Source organism: Papio anubis, chromosome 1 (assembly GCF_008728515.1).
Source record: "Papio anubis isolate 15944 chromosome 1, Panubis1.0, whole genome shotgun sequence".
NCBI lineage: Eukaryota > Metazoa > Chordata > Mammalia > Primates > Cercopithecidae > Papio > Papio anubis.
This window is the reverse complement of record NC_044976.1, coordinates 112,052,548-112,073,039: the sequence shown is the minus strand read 5'-3', so window position 1 is coordinate 112,073,039 and position 20,492 is coordinate 112,052,548. Positions and strand designations below refer to the sequence as shown.

Here is a 20,492-nt window from a genome sequence, read left to right as displayed (position 1 = left end):
TTAAAAAATTTTTAAGTTATAGAGTGAAAAATATATGTATATATTTACAAATTTATAGGTTTAATATTTTTTAAGTTGTGAAAGTGTCATTTATTAGAATATCTGTAATGGAAGTGTTCCACATCTGTGCTGCCCAGTATAGTAGCTACTTAGCCATATGTGGCTATTGAGTATTCAAAATGTAGTTAGTGTCAATAGGAGACCGAATTTTAAATTTTATTTGATTTAAAGTAAGTCTTCATAACCATCATTTTAATGGCTGCATAATCATTCATCATGTGGACATACCGTCATTTAAAACTATCATTTTAATGTCTGTACAGTCTATCATATGTAGTCATATGTATCATATGGATTTATAAACATCTTTATATGGCTGCCTTTTTTTTTTTTTCTTTTTGAGACAGAGTCTCACTGTTGCCCAGGCTGGAGTATAGTGGTGCGGTCTTGGCTCACTGCAACCTCTGCCTCCTAGGTTCAAGTGATTCTCTTGCCTCAGCCTCCCAAGTAACTGGAACTACAGACACACACCACCATGCCTGGCTAATTTCTGTATTTTTAGTAGAGAGAGGGTTTCACTATGTTGGCTAGGCTGGTCTTGAACTCCTGACCTCAGGTGATCCTCCTGCTTCAGCCTCCCAGAGTTCTGGGATTACAGGTATGAGCCACCACACCTGGCCTATATAGCTTTTTAATAGTCCATTATGTAAGAGTACTGTAATTTATGTAACCTTTCTGTCTGAGTCTGTTCAGGCTGCTATAAGAAAAATATCATAGACTGGGTGGCTTATCAACAACACAACTTCATTTCTGACAGTTTTGGAGGCTAGTAAGTCCAGCATCAAGGTGCCAGAAAATGTGGTATCTGGTGAGGACCTGATTTCTGATTCATTGGTGTCAGTCTTCTTGCTGTGTCCTTATCTGGTGAAAGGGGCAAGGGAGCTCTTAGGAGTCAATTTATAAGGCCACTTCCATGAGGGCACTCATCCCCAAACTTACCAACTGGTTATATGTGACTGGGGACCTCCCTAATATGCTTTCTCACTTTTTACAATGTGCATAGGCTGATAACTTTTCAAATCTTTAAGTTAATGCTTCCTTTTTGCTTAACAATTCTGTCTTTTAAGTCATTTCTCTCTTCTCACATTTTACTGTAAGCACATAGGAAGAGCCAAGCTGCACCTTTATCACTTTGCTTAGAAATAGCTCCAGCTAAATATGCAATTTCATCACTTGCAAGTTTCACTTTCCACAGAATCCTAGACCATAAATACAGTTCAGCAAGTTCTCTACCACTCTGTAACAGAGTGTTTTTCCTTCAGTTTCTAATAACATATTATTTCTCATTTCTATCTGAGACCTCATCGGAATGGACTTTACCTCATATTTTACCAATACTCTGTTCATGGTTACTTAGGTATTCTCTAAGAAGACTGAGGCTTTTTCTGTAGCTCCCCTCTTTTCTTTCTTTGTTTTTGTTTGTTTTATTTTGTTTTTCAAGACAGAGTCTTGCTCTGTTGCCCAAGCTGGAGTGCAGTGGCACGATCTTGGCTCACTGCAACCTCCGCCTCTCGAGTTCAAGTGATTCTCCTGTCTCAGCCTCCCGAGTAGTTGGGATTACAGGCGCCTGCCACCATGCCTGACTAATTTTTGTATTTTCAGTAGAGATGGGGTTTCACCATGTTGACCAGGCTGGTCTCAAAGTCCTGACCTTAGGTGATCCACCCGCCACGGCTTCCCAGCGTGTTGGGATTACAGGCGTGAACCACTGCACCTGGCCACCTCTTTTCTTTCTGATTCCTCACCAGAATCTCTTTTGAAAAGGTTTAAGGCAATCCAGGCTTTTTCTACTGTGTACCTCAGTATTCTTCTAGTCTTTACCCATTACCTGTTTCTAAAGCTGCTTCCACATTTTTAGGTATTTGTTATAGTAGGACTCCCATTCTCAGTACCAGTTTCTATCTTATGCCACTTGGGCTGATAAAACAAAAATATCATGGCCTAGGTGCTTTATAAATAACAAAAATTTATTTTTCACAGTTCTGGAGGCTGAGAAGTTCAGATCAGAGCACTAGCAGATTCAGTGTCTGGTGAGGGTCTGCTTCTCTCTGGGTCCTCATGTTGCTGAAGGGGCACAGGAGCTCTCTGGAGTCTCTTTAATAAGGTTAATAATCTCATTCATGAGAGCTCTGCCCTCATGACCTAATCAGCTACCAAAGGCCCCATCTCCTAATATGGTCACATTAAGGATTAGGATTTCAATATGAATTTTGTTGGGGACATACTTTATAGTATCTTCCCATATTGTGGGCATTTAGGTTGTTTCTATGTTTTTTCTATTAATAATGCCATCAGGAACAAAGTTTTCCTTATTTTATATTATTTCTTTAGAATTTGTTCTTTGAAATAGAATTAACAGATCAAAGAATGCGGACATTTAAGGGTTTTTGTACGTACAGTGAAATTGCTGGTGGCACAGTTCTTTTGGAAAGCAATAGATGAGGATACTTGTTTTACCATGGTCTTACCAGCATTATTATAATTTTAAAATTGTTATCTAGGTGGGGGGCGGTGGCTCAAGCCTGTAATTCCAGCACTTTGGGAAGCTGAGGTGGGAAGACTTGAGGCCAGGAGTTTGAGAACAGCTTGGGAAACATAGCAAGATCCCATCTCTACAAAAAAAAAAAAAGAAAAAAAAAAGTTTAAAAAATTAGTGGGGCATGGTGGTGCATGCCTGTAGTTCCAACTACTTATGAGGCTGAGGTGGGAGGATCACTTGAGCCCAGGAGTTTGAGGTTACAGTGAGTTATGATTCATCACTGCACTCTAGCCTGGCTGACAGAGTAAGACCCTGATTGCATCTCTGCCCACACCTGCAACAAAAAATTGTTACCTAATTTGACACGCAAAAAATATTTTGCTTGTTGAATATGCATTTCCTTGGTCACTTGTAAGGGTGAAATTTAGGTATTTTTTCCACACATTTATTATTAAATTATTTATTCCTTCCTTGTTGATAGATACTGCATCATATATAGAGAAAATTTCCATATATGCCATGGTCTGTTTCCAGACTACATATTCTGTACCGTCAGTTTTGGTTATTCTATGCCATATGTTAAATGGCACATAAATAATTTTGGTTATTTTCATATCTGTGCCATATACTAAATTTTCGTATTTGCCATGGTGTGTTTCTGGACTACATACTCTGTACCATTAATTTCTGGTTATTCTCATATCTATGCCACACTGCTTTCATTACTACAGCTATTTAATATGGATTAACATTGAGCAGGAAATTTTTTTTTTTTTCTTTTGGGATGGAGTCTCACTCTATTGCCCAGGCTGGAGTGCAGTGGTGTGATCTCAGCTCACTGCAACCTCTGCCTGGGTTCAAGCAATTTTCCTGCCTCAGCCTCCCAAGTAGCTGGAATTGCAGGCATGTGCCACTACGCCCGACAAATTTTTGTATTTTTAGTAGAGATGGGGTTTCCCCATGTTGACCATGGTGGTCTCGAACTCCTGACCTCATGATCCACCTGTGTTGGCCTCCCAAAGTGCTGGGATTACAGGCCTGAGCCACTGCGCCTGGCCAGGTATTTCTTTATTATTCTGCTTTCCCACATTTTCTCTCATGCTTTCTTGTTTATCCTTTCCAAAATAGTTTAGCATTATTTTATCATGATTAAAACCAAAAAACCCCACAATATAGGAATTTGGATTGGAATTCTCTGATTATCCCCTTTCCCCAGCACACATACACAAATATAGATGTATGCATATATTTTTGGAAGATGGACAGAAAATATGACTTCTTTACAATATTCTCTTCGCTATACAGAAATATGATATTGCTCTCCTTTTAGTCGGGACTTCCTTTTTTTTTTTTTTTAATTGAGACGGAGTCTCGCTTGTTGCCCAGGCTGGAGTGCAGTGGCATTATCTCGACTCACTGCAACCTCTGCCTCCTGGGTGCAAGCGATTCTCATGCATAAGCCTCCTGAGGAGCTGGGACTACAGGTGCGTGCCACTATGCCTGGCTAATTTTTTTGTATTTTTAGTAGAGACGGGGTTTCGCTGCATTGGCCAGGCTGGTCTTGAACTCCCGATCTCAGGTAATCCTCCCACCTCGGCCTCCCAAAGTGCTGAGATTACAGGCGTGAGCCACAGCACCTGGCCTTAATCAGGACTTCTATTTATCCCTCAGTAAAGCTTTGCAGGATTTTTTTCTTTCTTTCTTTCTTTTTTTTTTAAATATAGACAGGGTCTCACTCTTACTCCCAGGCTGGAGTGCAATGGCCTGATGGTATTTCACTACAGCCTTGAGCCCAGGCAATCCTCCTGCCTCAGCCTGTTGAGTAGCTGGGACAGTAGGGGTGTGCCACCACGCTCAGCTGGTGTTTTTTATTTTTTATTTTTAGAGATGGACTCTCGCTATATTGCCCAGGCTGGTCTTTGAACTCCTGGTGTCAAGTGATCAAGTGATCTTCCTGTCTCAGCCTCCCAAGTGTTGGAGTTACAGGTGTGAGCCACCACACCCAGCCCTGGATTTTTTTCTTATCAGGCCCCCTTAGATCTTATTAAATTCAGTTTTTTTTTTATTGTGGTAAAATGTACACAGCATGAAATACACCATCTTAACCATTTCTCAGTGTGGAGTTCAGTGGCGTTGAGTATATTGATATTGGAATACGACCATCAACACCGTTTATTTCCAGAAATTTTTTCATCTTCCCAAACTGAAACTCCATACCCTAAACTCCCTATTTCCCCTACCCATAGTCCCTGGCAACCATCATTCTACCTTGTCTCTATGATTTTGACTACTCTGGGAACATCATATAAGCGGAATCATATAATATTTGTCCTTTTGCAACTGGCTTATTTCACTTAGCATAATATCCTCGAGGTTGCCCATGTAGAATGTTTCAGAATTCTTCCTTTTAAAGGCTGAATTGTATTCCATTGTATGTATATACCATGTTTAGCTTATACATTCATCTATTGAGAGATACTTAGAGATTTCCACCTGAAATTTAAATAGTTTGTCTTTGTTGCTGCTGCTGAAAATACATGACTTTTTAAGTCTATTTTTACAAATTTTAAGTGGTTTTTGCTGTCACATTTGAAAGCTGTTGGTTTATAATTAAAATTGTTATAACCAGCTGCTTTATTAAACTCTTTGTCATCAATTCTAATAGTTTTTCAGTGCTTGTATTAGATTTTATAATGATACAACCATATGGTTGGCAAATAATGAAAATTTGGTTTTCTCCTTTCATATACATTTCATTTACTTTCACCGAATCAGTCAACATTTCAGAGTCATGTTAAGTGATAACAGTGAGTGGTCATGTTGTTTTGTTACTGATTCAGAATATCTTCACTAACATATAATGTGTATTTATTTTACTTATATATTCTTTAGCATGATAAGGAAATATTTTTATTCTTAATAGTTTAGAAAATATGGGCATTTGAGATGAATTACAAATCAAGAACAAATGTGTGTGTGTGTGTGTGTGTGTGTGTGTGTGTGTGTGTGTGTTTGAGATGGAGTCTCGCTCTGTTGCCCAGGCTGGAGTGCAGTGGCCGGATCTCAGCTCACTGCAAGCTCCGTCTCCCGGGTTTATGCCATTCTCCTGCCTCAGCCTCCCGAGTAGCTGGGACTACAGGTGTCCGCCACCTCGCCCGGCTAGTTTTTTGTATTTTTTAGTAGAGATGGGGTTTCACCGTGTTAGCCAGGATGGTCTCGATCTCCTGACTGTGTGATCTGCCCGTCTCGGCCTCCCAAAGTGCTGGGATTACAGGCTTGAGCCACCACGCCCGGCTGTGTGTGTGTTTTTTAATACAATGCTTTTTTTTTTTTTTTACTGTTACCTGGAGTTGGGCCAGACTTCACAGGTTTAGGGCACAGTCCTCTACAAGACTGCTCTCACTTCAGATACCAGCCTCAAGTTTGGGGGTCGCCAGGGTCACTCTCACTTCTGACCAGGTAGCTATAGTTTTAGGTCCCCCAGGCATTCCCTCAGATTTGATGATTGGATGGAATGACTCTCAGAACTCCAGAAAGTACTAAACTTACAATTATAGTTTCATTATAGCAACAGAACATAAATGAGAAGAGAGGTATAGGAGTGTTTGGGATAGTTCCAAACAGGATGCTTCCGTTGTCCTCAGGTAGCAATATGCAGAATATTGCCACCCTGCTAGGGAAGAAGCTCCCCTTAGCTTTGGTATGTAGAGTTTTTATTGAGACTTTATTATTTAGGCTTGATTGATGGGATCATTTACATGTGGTTGAACGCAGTCTCCATCCCCCTTTACTCCTCAGAGGTCTCCTATGGCTCAAAGACCCAAGCCTTTAATCACATAGTTGGTCTTTTTGGGGTGACCAGCAGCCATCCTTAGGTACCTTGTTAGCATAAACTATCAGGCTTGGCACAAGGGGCCCACAATGAATAGCAAAGGTACTTCTGTCACTTAGGAAATTCAAGGGTTTAGAGGTTACCTCTGAGGAACTGGGATCAAATGCCAACCAAATTCTTTTTTTTTTTAACTTCTTAATTTTTGTGGGTATATAGTAGGTATATATATTTATAAGGTACATGAGATTCTTTGATACGAGCATGCAATGCATAATAATCACATCATGGCAAGTAGGGTGTTCATCTTCTCAAGCATTTATCCTTTGTGTTACAAACAATCCAGTTATACTCTTATAGTTCATTTTAAATGTACAATTAAATTATTGACTATAGGTCAGCCTGTTGTGCTGTCAAATACTAGGTATTTTTCATTCTGTCCCATGAACCATCCCCACATCCCCACTACCTTTCTCAGCCTCAGAGCCTTCTACTCTCTGTCTCCTTGAGTTCAGTCTTTTTCATTTTTAGCTCCCACAAATAAGTGAGAACATGTGAAGTTTGTCTTTCTGTGCTTGGTTTTTATCACTTAACATAATGTCCTTTAGTCCCATCCATGTTGTTGCCAGTGACAGAATCTTATTCTTTTTTATGGCTGAATAGTACTCCGTTGTGTATATGTACCACATTTTCTTTATCCAGTCATCTGCTGATGGACACTTAGGTTGCTTCCAAATCTTGGCTATTGTGAACAGTGCTGCAACAAGTGTGGGAGTGACTCTTTGATATACTGATTTCCTTCCTTTCTTTTGTTCTTTTTTGTTTGTTTGTTTTGAGACAGAGTCTCATTCTGTCACCCAGGGACTGGAGTGCAATGGCATAATCTCAGTTCACTGCAACCCTCTGCCTCCTGGGTTCAAGTGATTCTCCTGCCTCAGCGTCCCGAGTAGCTGGGATTACAGGTGCCCGCCACCATGCCCAGCAAATTTTTGTATTTTTAGTAGAGACAGAGTTTCACCATGTTGCCCAGGCTGGTCTTGAACCCCTCACCTCAAGTGATCCGCCCACTTTGGCCTCTCAAAGTGCTGGGATTACAGGCATGAGCCACAGTGCCCAGCCACCATTTTGCTTTCTTTCGGGCATATACCCAGCAGTGGGACTGCTGGATCATATGGTAGTTCTATTTTTCTTTATTTGAGGAACCTCCAAGCTGTTCTTCATAGTGGTTGTACTACTTTACATTCCCACCAACAGTGTACGGGGGTTCCCTTTTCTCCATATCCTCTCCAGCATTTGTTATCGCCTGTCTTTTGGATAAAAGCCATTTTAACTGAGGTGAGATGATATCTCATTGTGGTTTTGATTTGCATTTCTGTGATCAATGATGTGAGTACCTTCTCATTTAACTGTTTGGCATTTGTATGTCTTCTTTTGCGAAATGTCTATTCAGATCTTTTGCCCATTTTAAAATCAGATTATTAGATTATTTCCTATAGACTTGTTTGAGCTCCTTATATATTCTGGTTATTAATCCCTTGTCAGATGGATAATTTGCAAAGACTTTCTCTCATTCTGTGAGTTGTCTCTTCTCTTGGTTGATTGTTTCCTTTGCTGTGTAGAAGCTTCCCCTGCCCCACCTCCCCACTCCCACCCCCACCCCATCCCTGAGATGGAGTCTTGCTCTGTCGCCCAGGCTGGAGTGCAGTGTCGTGATCTTGGTTTAACTTGATGTGACCCATTTGTCCATTTTTGCTTCACCAACCAAAAAATTTTTTTTTTGTTTTTGAGACCAGGTCTCACTGTGTTGCCCATCTGGAGTGCAGTGGTACGATCTTGGCTCACTACAGCCTCAACTTCCTGGGCTCAAGTGATCCTCCCACCTCAGCCTCCTGAGTAGACTGGGAGTGGGACAACAGGTGCGCATGCCACCATGTTCAGCTAATTTTTTTGGAGTTTTGTAGAGACAGGGTTTTGCCATGTTGCCCAGGCTGGTCTTGAACTTCTGGGCTCAAGTGATCTACCCACCAGGCCTCAAAAAGTGCTGGGAAGGCCAGGCGCGGTGGCTCATGCCTGTAATCCCAGCACTTTGGGAGGCCAAGGTGGGCGGATCACGAGGTCAGGAGATCGAGACCATGGTGAAACCCCGTCTCTACTAAAAATACAAAAAATTAGCCAGGCACGGTGGTGGGCACCTGTAGTCCCAGCTACTCTGGAGGCTGAGTCAGGAGAATGGCGTGAACCTGGGAGGCGGAGCTTGCAGTGATCTGAGATCATGCCACTGCACTCCAACCTGGGCGACAGAGCGAGACTCCTTCTCAAAAAAAAAAAAAAAAAAAAAAGGTGCTGGGATTACAGGTGTGAGCCACCATGCCCAGCTGCCAACCAAATTCTTACTGCATAACTGTCAAAATTGAGATGATTTGTATAGATGTGATCAAAATACATTGTATGAAATTATTACATTAATTCAGTTGAGTCAACAAATACTTAAGCCTATTGTGTCTGTGCCAAATATTCTTCTAGATGCTGAGATAAATTTTCTACTTTTAAATGTTAAATTCACTTTGATAGTATTTCAATAATTTATCCAACAAATATTGAGTGTCTATTCTGTGCTCCAGGTACTGGTTTTAGATAGAGCAGTGAACAAACCAGAAAAAACTCCTTGTCTTCACGGTGCTTACTTTTTAGTGGTAAATTTATATTCACATTCTCAAGTCAACAAGGTCTATAGTTTATTGTCTGGGTACTTTCATTATTGTGTTTGAGTATTGGGATTTTATTAGGGCATGAAATAGGTAACTTTCTTTTTCTCCACACAGGAATAGTTTGTATAGCACAATAATTACTATTTATGTGAAAATCTGAAATATGTTAAAATATGGAGATACTTTTTGATATTTTTCCATTTCATTTGCTTCTTTAAACCTGTTATATATATATGCTTTGATTTGCATTTCATACACACACACACACACACACACACGTATATGTATTTCTTCTTCATTATATATGAAATGAAAAGGCAACATAGTTAAGAGTGAGGACTCTGGAGCCTGACTACCTGGATTCAATTTCCATCTTTGCTCTTTGCTTTCTGTGTAGCCTTGGAAAATACTCTTCCTTAGAGCAACACATTTCAACATGCGTGTTATATACAGCATCTAGTTGTTTTTGCGGTGGAAACCCTTTTGAAATATCTAAATTATCATGCTGCCAGAAAGGTAAATCCTTTTAACACAGTATTCTTCACTTGCCGAGGGATCTAGGGCTTCAGGTTTTCACTCCGCTAATGTGCAGCTGGATGGGTGTTGTAGGAAATTATTTATTTGTGTACTTTTTTAAATGATGGATTTTTATAGAAATTGTATAGTTTTTAGAATTAATTTTAAAGATGAGATCTAATGTTTTACATCTTAAAACCTCTTCTTTTCAGTTATAGCAATTGTCTTATATTTGATGATGCCTATTGTGAACATAAGTGAAGTACTTGGACCCTTGTGCCTTATGCTACTCATGGGAACTGTCCACTGTCAAATTGTGTCTACTCAGATAACAAGACCATCAGGAAACAATGGAAATCGAAGAAGAAGGTAAGAAGAGAAATTACACTGTAGTTGTATATTTTCTGGGAGAGGTGTTATAGAGATTTATAAAGTCTTTGATTAATTTAAAATCTCCCTCTTTTGTGTATTTTTTCATTATTTTTTGGCTTAGGAAATGAATGCATTACTTTGCACTTTTCTCCTTGATGCTGAGAAACCTTGTTATAAACTTTCAGTTCCAGTTTGGGATTTTTGTCATTCAGTACAGTTGTTTAAAAGGAAATTTTATATACTATATTATTCTTTATTAAAATTTATCTTATATATTGTCTTTGAAATTCAGTCTTAATCAAAATTTGGTGAAAATTCACTGTAAACAAGGATCTTGGTACATTTGGTTAGTGCTACCAAAATTTTTTCTTTTTTTGTTTTTTTTTTTTTTGAGACGGGGTCTCGCTCTGTCGCCCAGGCTGGAGTGCAGTGGCGCGATCTCGGCTCACTGCAAGCTCTGCTTCTCGGGTTCACGCCATTCTCCTGCCTCAGCCTCCTGAGTAGCTGGGACTACAGGCACCCGCCACCGTGCCCGGCTAATTTTTTGTATTTTTAGTAGAGACGGGGTTTCACTGTGGTCTCGATCTCCTGACCTTGTGATCTGCCCGCCTCGGCCTCCCAAAGTGCTGGGATTACAGGCGTGAACCACCGCGCCCGGCCAAAATTTTACGTTTTTTCAAAAGTGTGTAATAAGAATTGACTTCTAAGTGGTCTAAACTTTTTTTTTTTCTTTTTGAGACAGAGTTTCGCTCTTGTTGCCCAGGCTAGAGTGCAATGGTGCAATCTTGGCTCACTGCAACCTACACCTCCCGAGTTGAAGCGATTCTCCTGCCTCAGCCTCCCAAGTAGCTGGGATTACAAGCGAATGCCACCACACCTGGCTAATTTTTTTTTTTTTGAATTTAGTAGAGACGGAGTTTCACCATGTTGGTCAGGCTGGTTTGGAATTCCTGACCTCAGGTGGTCCACCCACCTCGGCCTCCCAAAGTGCTGGGATTACAGGCGTGAGCCACTGCGCCCAGCTGTCTAAACTTTTAATAAGGATTGATTTGGTTTTTCTTTACATATTGAATTCATGTTATATTTTAATCGATTATATGGTATATGTGAGTTTTGGAACTGTTTAAATGTTCTTAGGTATATGCAGTGTTACCTTCCAAAAGTTATGTTATCCTCCCTCAGAATATCTGTAGATATTTGCCTGCGTAAACAATTACTAAATAAGAATTTTCCATTAGGTGCAATGAATTTCAGCGTATTCTTATTTTTGAATGTTATTTTTAAAACTTTTAAAAAAGATTTCTTGTAAGTTCAGTTAAATTGATTGAATGTTTTCTAAGGAAATAAAATACTATGCTATGTCTTATTGATATATATAGTATATATCTTTTAATTATATAGGATATCAATAAAAAGTGATCAGTTGCTATTATTCTATGTTCCCCTTATAAAATGTGCCATAAGAGGTAGATTCCTAACGTCCATATTTAAAGAAATTGCTCCTTCTGCTAGTGGTGTTGAATGTGCCTGAACAGACTTTTGGTCATACAAGTGGAAATTTTTTTTTAGTAGATTCTGAATAGCAGTTGTATTTCTTTAATGAATGAACAAAATGGTAGCATAGGACTTTGGTTTGGAATCTGGTTTTGCCCTCAAATCAGAAAGTTCTTGTATAATTTATCCTCAGTATGTGAAGTTAAACTATACTTGATTTTAGGTAATAATTTGTCAGTATAATTTTCTATAGGGATATTTTAGGCAGAAATAGGGTCTTGAATAATCTGAAGTTATTGACATTTTTTTTGTAGAAAATTGCGAAAAACTGTAAATGGTGATGGGAGCCGAGAAAATGGAAATAACTCCTCTGATAAAGTCAGAGGAATAGAAACTTTGGAATCTGTACCCATTATTGGTGGTTTTTGGGAGACTATCTTTGGCAACAGGTGGGAGTCTTTTTTACTTGATTTTGTATTCACATGGTGTTTACAGAATGTATAGTATCATCAGGTCATAGGAGTAAGTAGTATAGACTTATCTTGGTGTGATTTTAAGGGTTATCAGAGGGCTTGCTTACTCAAAATGTTGTCTTCACTGTCTGTTTTGTTAACTGTGAATGCAGTAATCTATCATGAAAGTATTCTGTTTTTTGTTTGTTTGCTTGTTTTTTTTGAAACGGAGTCTCATTCTGTCACCCAGGCTGGAGTGCAGTGGCACGATCTTGGCTCACTGCAACCTCTGCCTCTTGAGTTCAAGCGATTCTCCTGCCTCAGCCTTCCAAGTAGCTGGGATTACAGGTGCCTGCCACCACACCCGGTTAATTTTTGTATTTTAGTAGAGACAGGGTTTCGCCATGTTGCCCAGGCTGATCTCAAATTCCTGACCTCAGGCCTCAGGCATGAGCCATCGCACCTGGCCTGATTTCCTTTCTTTCGGGCATATACCCAGCAGTGGGACTGCTGGATCATATGGTAGTTCTATTTTTCTTTATTTGAGGAACCTCCAAGCTGTTCTTCATAGTGGTTGTACTACTTTACATTCCCACCAACAGTGTACGGGGGTTCCCTTTTCTCCATATCCTCTCCAGCATTTGCTATCGCCTGTCTTTTGGATAAAAGCCATTTTAACTGAGGTGAGATGATATCTCATTGTGGTTTTGATTTGCATTTCTGTGATCAGTGATATGAGCACCTTTTCATATACTTGTTTGGCATTTGTATGTCTTCTTTTGCGAAATGTCTGTTTAGATCTTTTGCCTATTTTAAAATCAGATTATTAGATTTTTCCTATAGAATTGTTTGAGCTCCTTATATATTCTGGTTATTAATCCCTTGTCAGATGGATAATTTGCAAAGACTTTCTCTCATTCTGTGAGTTGTCTTTTCACTTGGTTGATTGTTTCCTTTGCTATATAAAAGCTTTTTAACTTGATGTGATCTCATTTGTCCATTTTGCTTTGGTTGCCTGTGCTTGTGGAGTATTATTTAAGAAATCTTTGCCCAGACTGTTATCTGGAGAATTTCCCTAATGTTTTCTTTTAGTGATTTCATAGTTTGGGGTCCTAGATTTAGTTCTTTAATTCACTTTTATTTGATTTTTGCATATGGTGAGAGATAAGGGTGTAATTTCATTCTTCTGCATGTGGATATTCAGTTTTTCCAGCACCATTTATTGAAGAGACGGTCCTTTCTCCAATGTATGTTCTTGGCATCTTTGTCAAAACTGAGTTCACTGTTGGCTGGGCACAGTGGCTCATGCCTGTAATCCCAGCACTTTGGGAGGCTGAGGTGGGGGGATCATTTGAGGTCAGGAGTTCAAGACCAGCCTGGCCAACATGGCCAAACCATGTCTCTACTAAAAATGCAAGAATAATCCATGCATGGTGGTGGGCGCCTGTAAGCCCAGCTACTCGGGAGGTGGAAGCAGGAGAATCACTTGAACCTGGGAGGCAGAGGTTGCAGCGAGCCAAGATCTCACCACTGCACTCCAGCCTACATGACAGAGTGTGACCCTGTCTCAGAGAAAAACAACAACAAAAAAAGAGTTCACTGTAGATGTATGGATTTATTTCTGGGTTCTCAATTCTGTTCTGTTGGCCTATGTGTTTTTATGCCACTACCGTGCTCCTTTGGTTACTATAGTGCTGTAGTACAATTTGAAGTCAGGTGATGTGATTCCTTCAGTTTTGTTATTTTTACTTAGGATATCTTTGGTTATTTTGGGTCTTTTGTGATTCCATATTATTATTATTATTATTATTATTATTATTATTATTATTTTTTGAGACGAAGTCGTCGTCTTTTGCCCAGGCCAGAGTGCAAATGGTGTGATCTCAGCTCATTACAACCTCTGCCTCCCAGGTTCAAGCAATTCTCCTGCTTCAGCCTCCCAAATAGCTGGGATTACAGGCACCCACCACTACGCCTGGCTAATTTAGTAGAGACAGGGTTTCACCATGTTGGCCAGGCTGGTCTCGAACTCCTGACCTCAGGTGATCCGCCCACCTTGGCCTCCCAAAGTGCTGGGATTACAGGTCTGAGCCACTGCACCTGGCCAATTCCGTATAAGTTTTAGGATTGTTTTTTCTATTTCTTTGAAGAATGTCATTGGTATTTTTATAGGGATTGCTTTGAATCTGTACATTGCTTTGGTTAGTATGGATATTTTTAACAATAATGATTCTTCCAGTTCATAAACTATGGAATATCTTTCCATATTTTTTGCATTCTCTTCAATTTCTTAAATCAATGTTTTATAGTTTTCATTATAGAGATCTTTCACTTCTTTGGTTAAGTTAATTGCTCAGTGTTTATTTGTAACTGTTAGAAATCGTATCACTTTCTTGATTTCTTTTTTAAATTGTTTGCTGTTGTCATGTAGAAATGCTATTGATTTTTTATGTTGATTTTATATCCTGTAACTTTAATGAATTTATCAGTTCTGATAGTTTTTTGGTGGAATCTTTAGGTTTTTCCAAATATAAGATCATATCATCTATAGACAAAGGTAATTTGAATTCTTCTTTTCCAATTTGTATGCCTTTTATTTCTGTCTCTTGTCTGATTGCTCTAGCTAGGACTTCTAGTACTATATTGAATAACAGTGATGAAAGTGGGCATCCTTGTCATTTTCCAGATCCTAGAGGAAAGGCTTTCAGTTTTTCCTCATTCAGCATGATACCAGCTGTGGGTCTGTCATGTGACTTTTATTCTTTTGAAGTATGTTCCGTCTGTACCCTGATTTTTGAGAATTATTATCATGAAGGGATATTGAATTTTATCAAATGCTTTTTCATCATCATTTGAAATGATTATATGGTTTTTTCCTTCATTATGTTGGTATGATGTGTCACGTTAATTGATTTGTATGTATGTTGAACCATCCTTGCATCCCTGGTATAACCCTACTTGGTCATGATGAATGATCTTTTTATTTATTTCATTTTATCTTATTGTTATTAATATTTGAGACAGAGTCTCACTCTGTTGCCCAGGCTTCAGTGCAGTGGCGTGATCTTGGCTCAGTGCAACCTCTGCTTCCCAGTTCAAGTGATTCTTATGTGTGAGCCCCCCATGTAGCTGGGACCACGGGCATGTGCCACCACATCCCTCCCTAATTTTTTGTATTTTTTGTAGAGGTGCACAGAAGTCAAGAATTGAGATTTGGGAACCTCCGCCTAGATTTCACAGGATGTGTGGAAATGCTTGGATGTCCAGGCAGAAGTTTGCTGCCAGGGCAGGGCACTCATGGCAAACCTTTGCTAGGGCAGTGTGGAAGGGGAATGTGGAATGTGGGATGGGCACTGCCTAGTGGAGCTGTGAGAAGCGGACCATGGTCTTCAAGACCCCGGAATGGTAAATCCACTGATAGCTTGCACTGTGCGCCTGGAAAAGCCACAGACACTCAACACCAGCCTGTGAAAGCAGCCAGGGGATGCTGTACCCTTCTGGTGATACTTGATATCATTTTAAATTTCTGGAATGTTTTAAGATTTGTTTTGTGGCTATAATATGGTATATCCCTGAAAATGATTAATGCACTGAGGAGAAAAATGTGTATTCCATAGCCGATAGGTGAAATGTTCAGTAAATGTCTATCAGGTCTATTTGGTCTGTAGTGTAGATTAAGTCCAATGTTTTTTTGTTGATATTCGCTTTATGTATCTGGGTGCTTCAGTGTTGGGTGCATATATATTTACAATTGTTATGTCCTCTTGCTGCATTGACCCCTATATCATTATATCATGACCTTCTTTAACTCTTTTTATAGTTAAAATCTATTTTGTCCGATATAAGTATAGCTACTTTATATGGTTAGGCTGTGTTTCCACCCAAATATCAACTCGAATTATATTTCCCAGAATTCCCATGTATTGTGGGAGGGAGCCAGGGGGAGGTAATTGAATCATGGGGGCTGGTCTTTCCTGTGCTAGTCTCGTGATAGTGAATAAGTCTCACAAGATCTGATGGGTTTATCAGGAGTCTCCGCTTTTTGCTTCTTCCTCATTTTCTCTTGCTGCCGCCATGTAAGAAGTGCCTTTCACCTCCTGCTGTGATTCTGAAGCCTCCCCAGCCTTGTGGAACTGTAAGTCCAGTTAAACCTCTTCTTCTCAGTCTCAGGTATGTCTTTATCAGCAGCATGAAAATGAATTAATACAGTAAATTGGTACCAGTAGAGTGGGGCATTGCTGAAAAGATACCTGAAAATGTGGAAACAACTTTGGAACTGGGTTACAGGCAAAGGTTGCAACAGTTTGGAGTGCTCAGAAGAAGACGTGAAAATGTGGGAAAGTTTGGAACCTCCTAGAGATTTGTTGAATGGCTTTGACAGAAATGCTGATAGTGATATGAACAATAAGATCCAGGCTGAGGTGGTAACAAATGGAGATGAGGAACTTGTTGGGAACTGAAGAAAAGGTGACTCTTGTTATGTTTTAGCAAAGAGACTGGTGGCATTTTACCCTTGCCTTAGGGATTTGTGGAACTTTGAACTTAAGATAGATGATTTAGGGTATCTGGCGGAAAAAAAATTGAAGCAGCAAAGCATTAAAGAGGTGATTTGGGTGTGCCTAAAGGCATTCGGTTATATAAGGGAAGCAGAGCATAAAAGTTTGGAAGATTTGCACCCTGACTGTGCAATAGAAAAGAAAAACCCAGGCCGGGCACGGTGGCTCATGCCTGTAATCCCAGCAGTTTGGGAGGCCAAGGTGGGCAGATCACCTGAGGTCAGGAGTTCAAGATGAACCTGGCCAACATGGTGAAACCCCGTCTCTACTAAAAAAAATACAAAAATTAGCCAGGCGTGATGGTGGGTGCCTGTAATCCCAGCTACCTGGAAGGCTGAGGTAGGAGAGTTGCTTGAACCCAAGAGGCGGAGTTTGCAGTGAGCTGAGATCACGCCACTGCACTCCAGCCTGGGCGACAGAACGAGACTCTGTCTCAGAAAAAAAAAAGAAGAAAAGAAAAACCCATTTTCGGGGGAGAAATTCAAACTGGCTATAGAAATTTGCATAAGTAGCAAGGAGCCCAACATTAATCCCCAAGCAATGAGGAAAATGTTTCCAGGCCATGTCAGACACTTTTATGGTAGCCCCTCCCATCATAGGCCTGGGGGCCTAGGAGGAAAAAGTGGTTCATGGTCTGGACCCAGGGTCCTCATGCTGTGTGCAGCCTTGGGACTTGGTGTCCTGTGTCCTAGTTGCTCCAGCCATGGCTGAAAGGGGCCAATGTACAGCTCAGGCTATGGCTTCAGAGGGTAGAAGCTCCAAACCTTTAGCTTCCATGTGGTGTTGAGTCTGCAGGTGCACAGAAGTCAAGAATTGAGGTTTGGGAACCTCTGCCTAGATTTCAGAAGATGGATGCCCAGTCAATAGTTTGCTGCAGGGGCGGGACCCTTATGGAGAACCTCTGTGAGGGCAGTGTGGAAGGGGAAAGGTGGGGTCAGAGCCCCCACACAGAGTCCCTACTGGGGCACCGCCTAGTGGAGCTGTGAGAAGAAGGCCACCATCCTCCAGACCCCAGAATGGTAGATCCGCCAACAGCTTACACTGTGCTCCTAGAAAAGCCCCAGACACTCAACACCAGCCTATGAAAGCAGCCAGGAGGGAGGCTTTACCCTGCAAAGCCACAAGGACAGAGCTACCCAAGACCGTGTGAACCCACCTTTTGCATCAGCGTGACCTGGATGTGAGACCTGGAGTCAAAGGAGATCATTTTGGAGCTTTAAAATTCGATTGCCTCACTGGATTTTGGACTTGCAAGGGCCCTGTAACCCCTTTGTTTTGGCCAATTTCTCCCATTTGGAATGTCTGTATTTCCCAATACTTGTACCCCCATTGTATCTAGGAAGTAACTAGCCTGCTTTTGATTTTACAGGCTCATAGGTTGAAGGGACTTGCCTTGTCTCAGATGAGATTTTGGATGCTAGACTTTTGGGTTAATGTTGAAATGAGTTAAGACTTTGGGGGAGTATTGGGAAGGCATGATTGGTTTTGAAATGTGAGGACATGAAGTCTGGAGCAGCAAGGAGCAGAATGATATGGTTTGGCTGTGTCCCCACCCAAATCTCAACTTGAATTGTATCTCCCAGAATTCCAGTGGGTTGTGGGAGGGGCCCAGGGAGGGTAATTGAATCATGGGGGCTGATCTTTCCCATGCTGTTCTTGTGATAGTGAGTAAGTCTCACAAGATCTGATGGGTTTATCAAGGGTTTCCGCTTTTGCTTCTTCCTCATTTTCTCTTGCCACCACCATGTAAGAAGTGCCTTTTACCTCCCGCCATGACTCTGAGGAGCCTTCTCAGCCATGTGGAGCTGTAAGTCCAGTTAAATCTCTTTTTCTTCCCAATCTTGGGTATGTCTTCATCAGCAGCATGAAAATGGACTAATATACTACTCCTGCTAATTTTTAGTTTCTATTGGCATGGAATAACTTTTTCCATTGCCTTATTTTCAGCCTGTGTGTATGTTTATAGGTAAAGTTTGTTTCTTGTAGGTAACAGATCATGGATTTTGTTTTTTTAATTCATTAAGCCACTCTATGTCTTTTGATTAGAAAGTTTAGTTCATTTACATTCCATGCCATTATTGATAAGTAAGGACTTACTCTTGCCACTTTGTTAGTTGTTTTCTGGTTCATTTGTGATCTTCTTTTCTTTCTTTCTTTCTTTCTTGTCTTCCTCTTAGTGAAGGTGATTTTCTCTAGTGGTATTTTAAAATTTATTTCTTTTTATTTTTTTGTGTATCTGTTATTTTTTTTAAATTTGGGGTTACATTGAGGCTTGCAAATAATATTTTATAACCTATTATTTTTAAACTGATGACACTGATTGCATAAACAAGCAAACAAACTCATAAACCAGCAAAGAGAAAAGTAATAAAAACTGTACACTTTCATTCTGTTCCCTTGCTTTTTAACTTTTTGTTGTTTGTATTTATATCTTACTGTACTGTCTATGTCTTGGAATGTAGTATTCTTTTAAATTGGTTCATCTTTTAGTCTTTCTATTGAAGATATGAATAGTTTACACACGACAATTACAGGGTTATAATATTCTGTCTTTATTGTGTACTTACTAATGAGTGTTCTACCTTCAGATGATTGCTTATTGCTCATTAATGTCTTTTCTTTCAATTTGAAGAACTCTCTTTTGCATTTCTTGTAGGCAGGTCTGTTGTTGATGAAATCCTTCAGCTTTTGTTTTTTTCCGGGGATATCTTTATTTTTCCTTCTTGTTTGAAGTTTATTTTTGCTGGATAATACTATTCTAGGATAAAAAGGTTTTTCCTTTAGCAGTTTAAATATGTCAGACTGGCTGCACATAGTGGCTCATGCCTATAATCCCAGCACTTCGGGAGGCCAAGATGGGAGGATTGCTTGAGGCCAGAAGTTCGAGACCAACCTGGGCAACATTAGGGAGACCCAATCTCTACAAAAATAAGAATAAAAAATTAGCTGGGTGTGGTGACATGTGCCTGTGGTTCCAGCTATGCTGGAGGTTGAGACAAGAAGATCACCTGAGCCAAGGACATTGAGGTGGTAGTGAGCTGTCATGACAGTGAACTCCAGCCTGGGCAACTGAGATCCCCATCTTAAAAAAAAAAAGTAAAAAGAAATAAGTAAATAAATATGTCATACCACTCTCTCCTAGCCTATAAAGTTTGCACTGAGAAGTCTGCTACCAGACATATTGGAGCATCTTTGTATGCTATTTGTTTCTTTTCTCTTGCTGCTTTCAGGATCCTTTCTTTATCCTTGATCTGTGAGGGTTTGATTGTTAAGTGCCTTGAGATATTCTTCTTTGGGTTAAATCTGTTTGGTATTGTATGACCTTCTTGTACTTGAATATTGGTATCTTACTCTAGATTTGGGACCTTTTCTGTTAGTATCCCTTTGAATAAACTTTGTACTCCTATCTCTCTCTCTACCTCCTCTTTAAGGTCAGTAACTCTTAGATTTGCTGTTTTGAGGCTATTTTCCAGAATTTTTAGGTGTGTTCAGTCTTTTTTATTCTTTTTTCTTTCATCTCTTCTGTATTTTTAAATAATCTGTCTTCAAGCTCACTAATTCTTTCTTCTGCTTGATTAATTCTGCTGTTAAGAAACTCTGATGCATTCTTCAGTTGCATTTTTCAGCTCCAGAATTTGTTTGATTTTTTTTTTTTTTTTTTTTAGTTATTTCACTCTCTTTGTTAAATTTATCTGATAGGATTCTGAATTCCTTCTGTGTATTCTTGAATTTCTTTGAGTTTCCTCAAAATAGCTTTTTTTTTTTTTTTTTCAATGGTGCAATCTCGGCTCACTGCAGTCTCCACCTCCCAGGCTCAAGTGATCCTCCTGCCTCAGCCTTCCAAGTAGCTGGGACTACAGGCACATGCCATTGCACCCAGCTAATTTTTTTATTTTTTGTAAAGATGAGGTTTTGCCATGTTGCCCAGGCTGGTTTTGAACTCCTTAGCTCAAGTGATCCACCAGTCCCTTGGCCTCATAAAGTTCTAGGATTACAGGCATAAGCCATTGTGCCTGGCCAAAAATA

General features: G+C 40.0%; 1 protein-coding gene across 10 annotated transcripts in view; it reads left to right on the top strand.

Annotated features, from left to right (window-relative positions):
* Positions 1-20,492, top strand: part of PHTF1 (putative homeodomain transcription factor 1) — a 61,887-nt gene that overhangs the window by 23,030 nt on the left and 18,365 nt on the right. For 8 of the 10 annotated variants that reach the window (XM_009215687.2, XM_017945968.1, XM_009215681.2 and 5 more), the window contains 2 exons: positions 9,805-9,961; positions 11,773-11,907. In XM_009215687.2, the coding sequence (XP_009213951.1) occupies positions 9,805-9,961; positions 11,773-11,907 (292 nt within the window). Of the gene's footprint in view, positions 1-9,804; positions 9,962-11,772; positions 11,908-18,180; positions 18,274-20,492 lie in introns of those variants that run through there. The other 2 variants (XM_009215691.1, XM_017945972.3) reach the window with 2 other exon arrangements.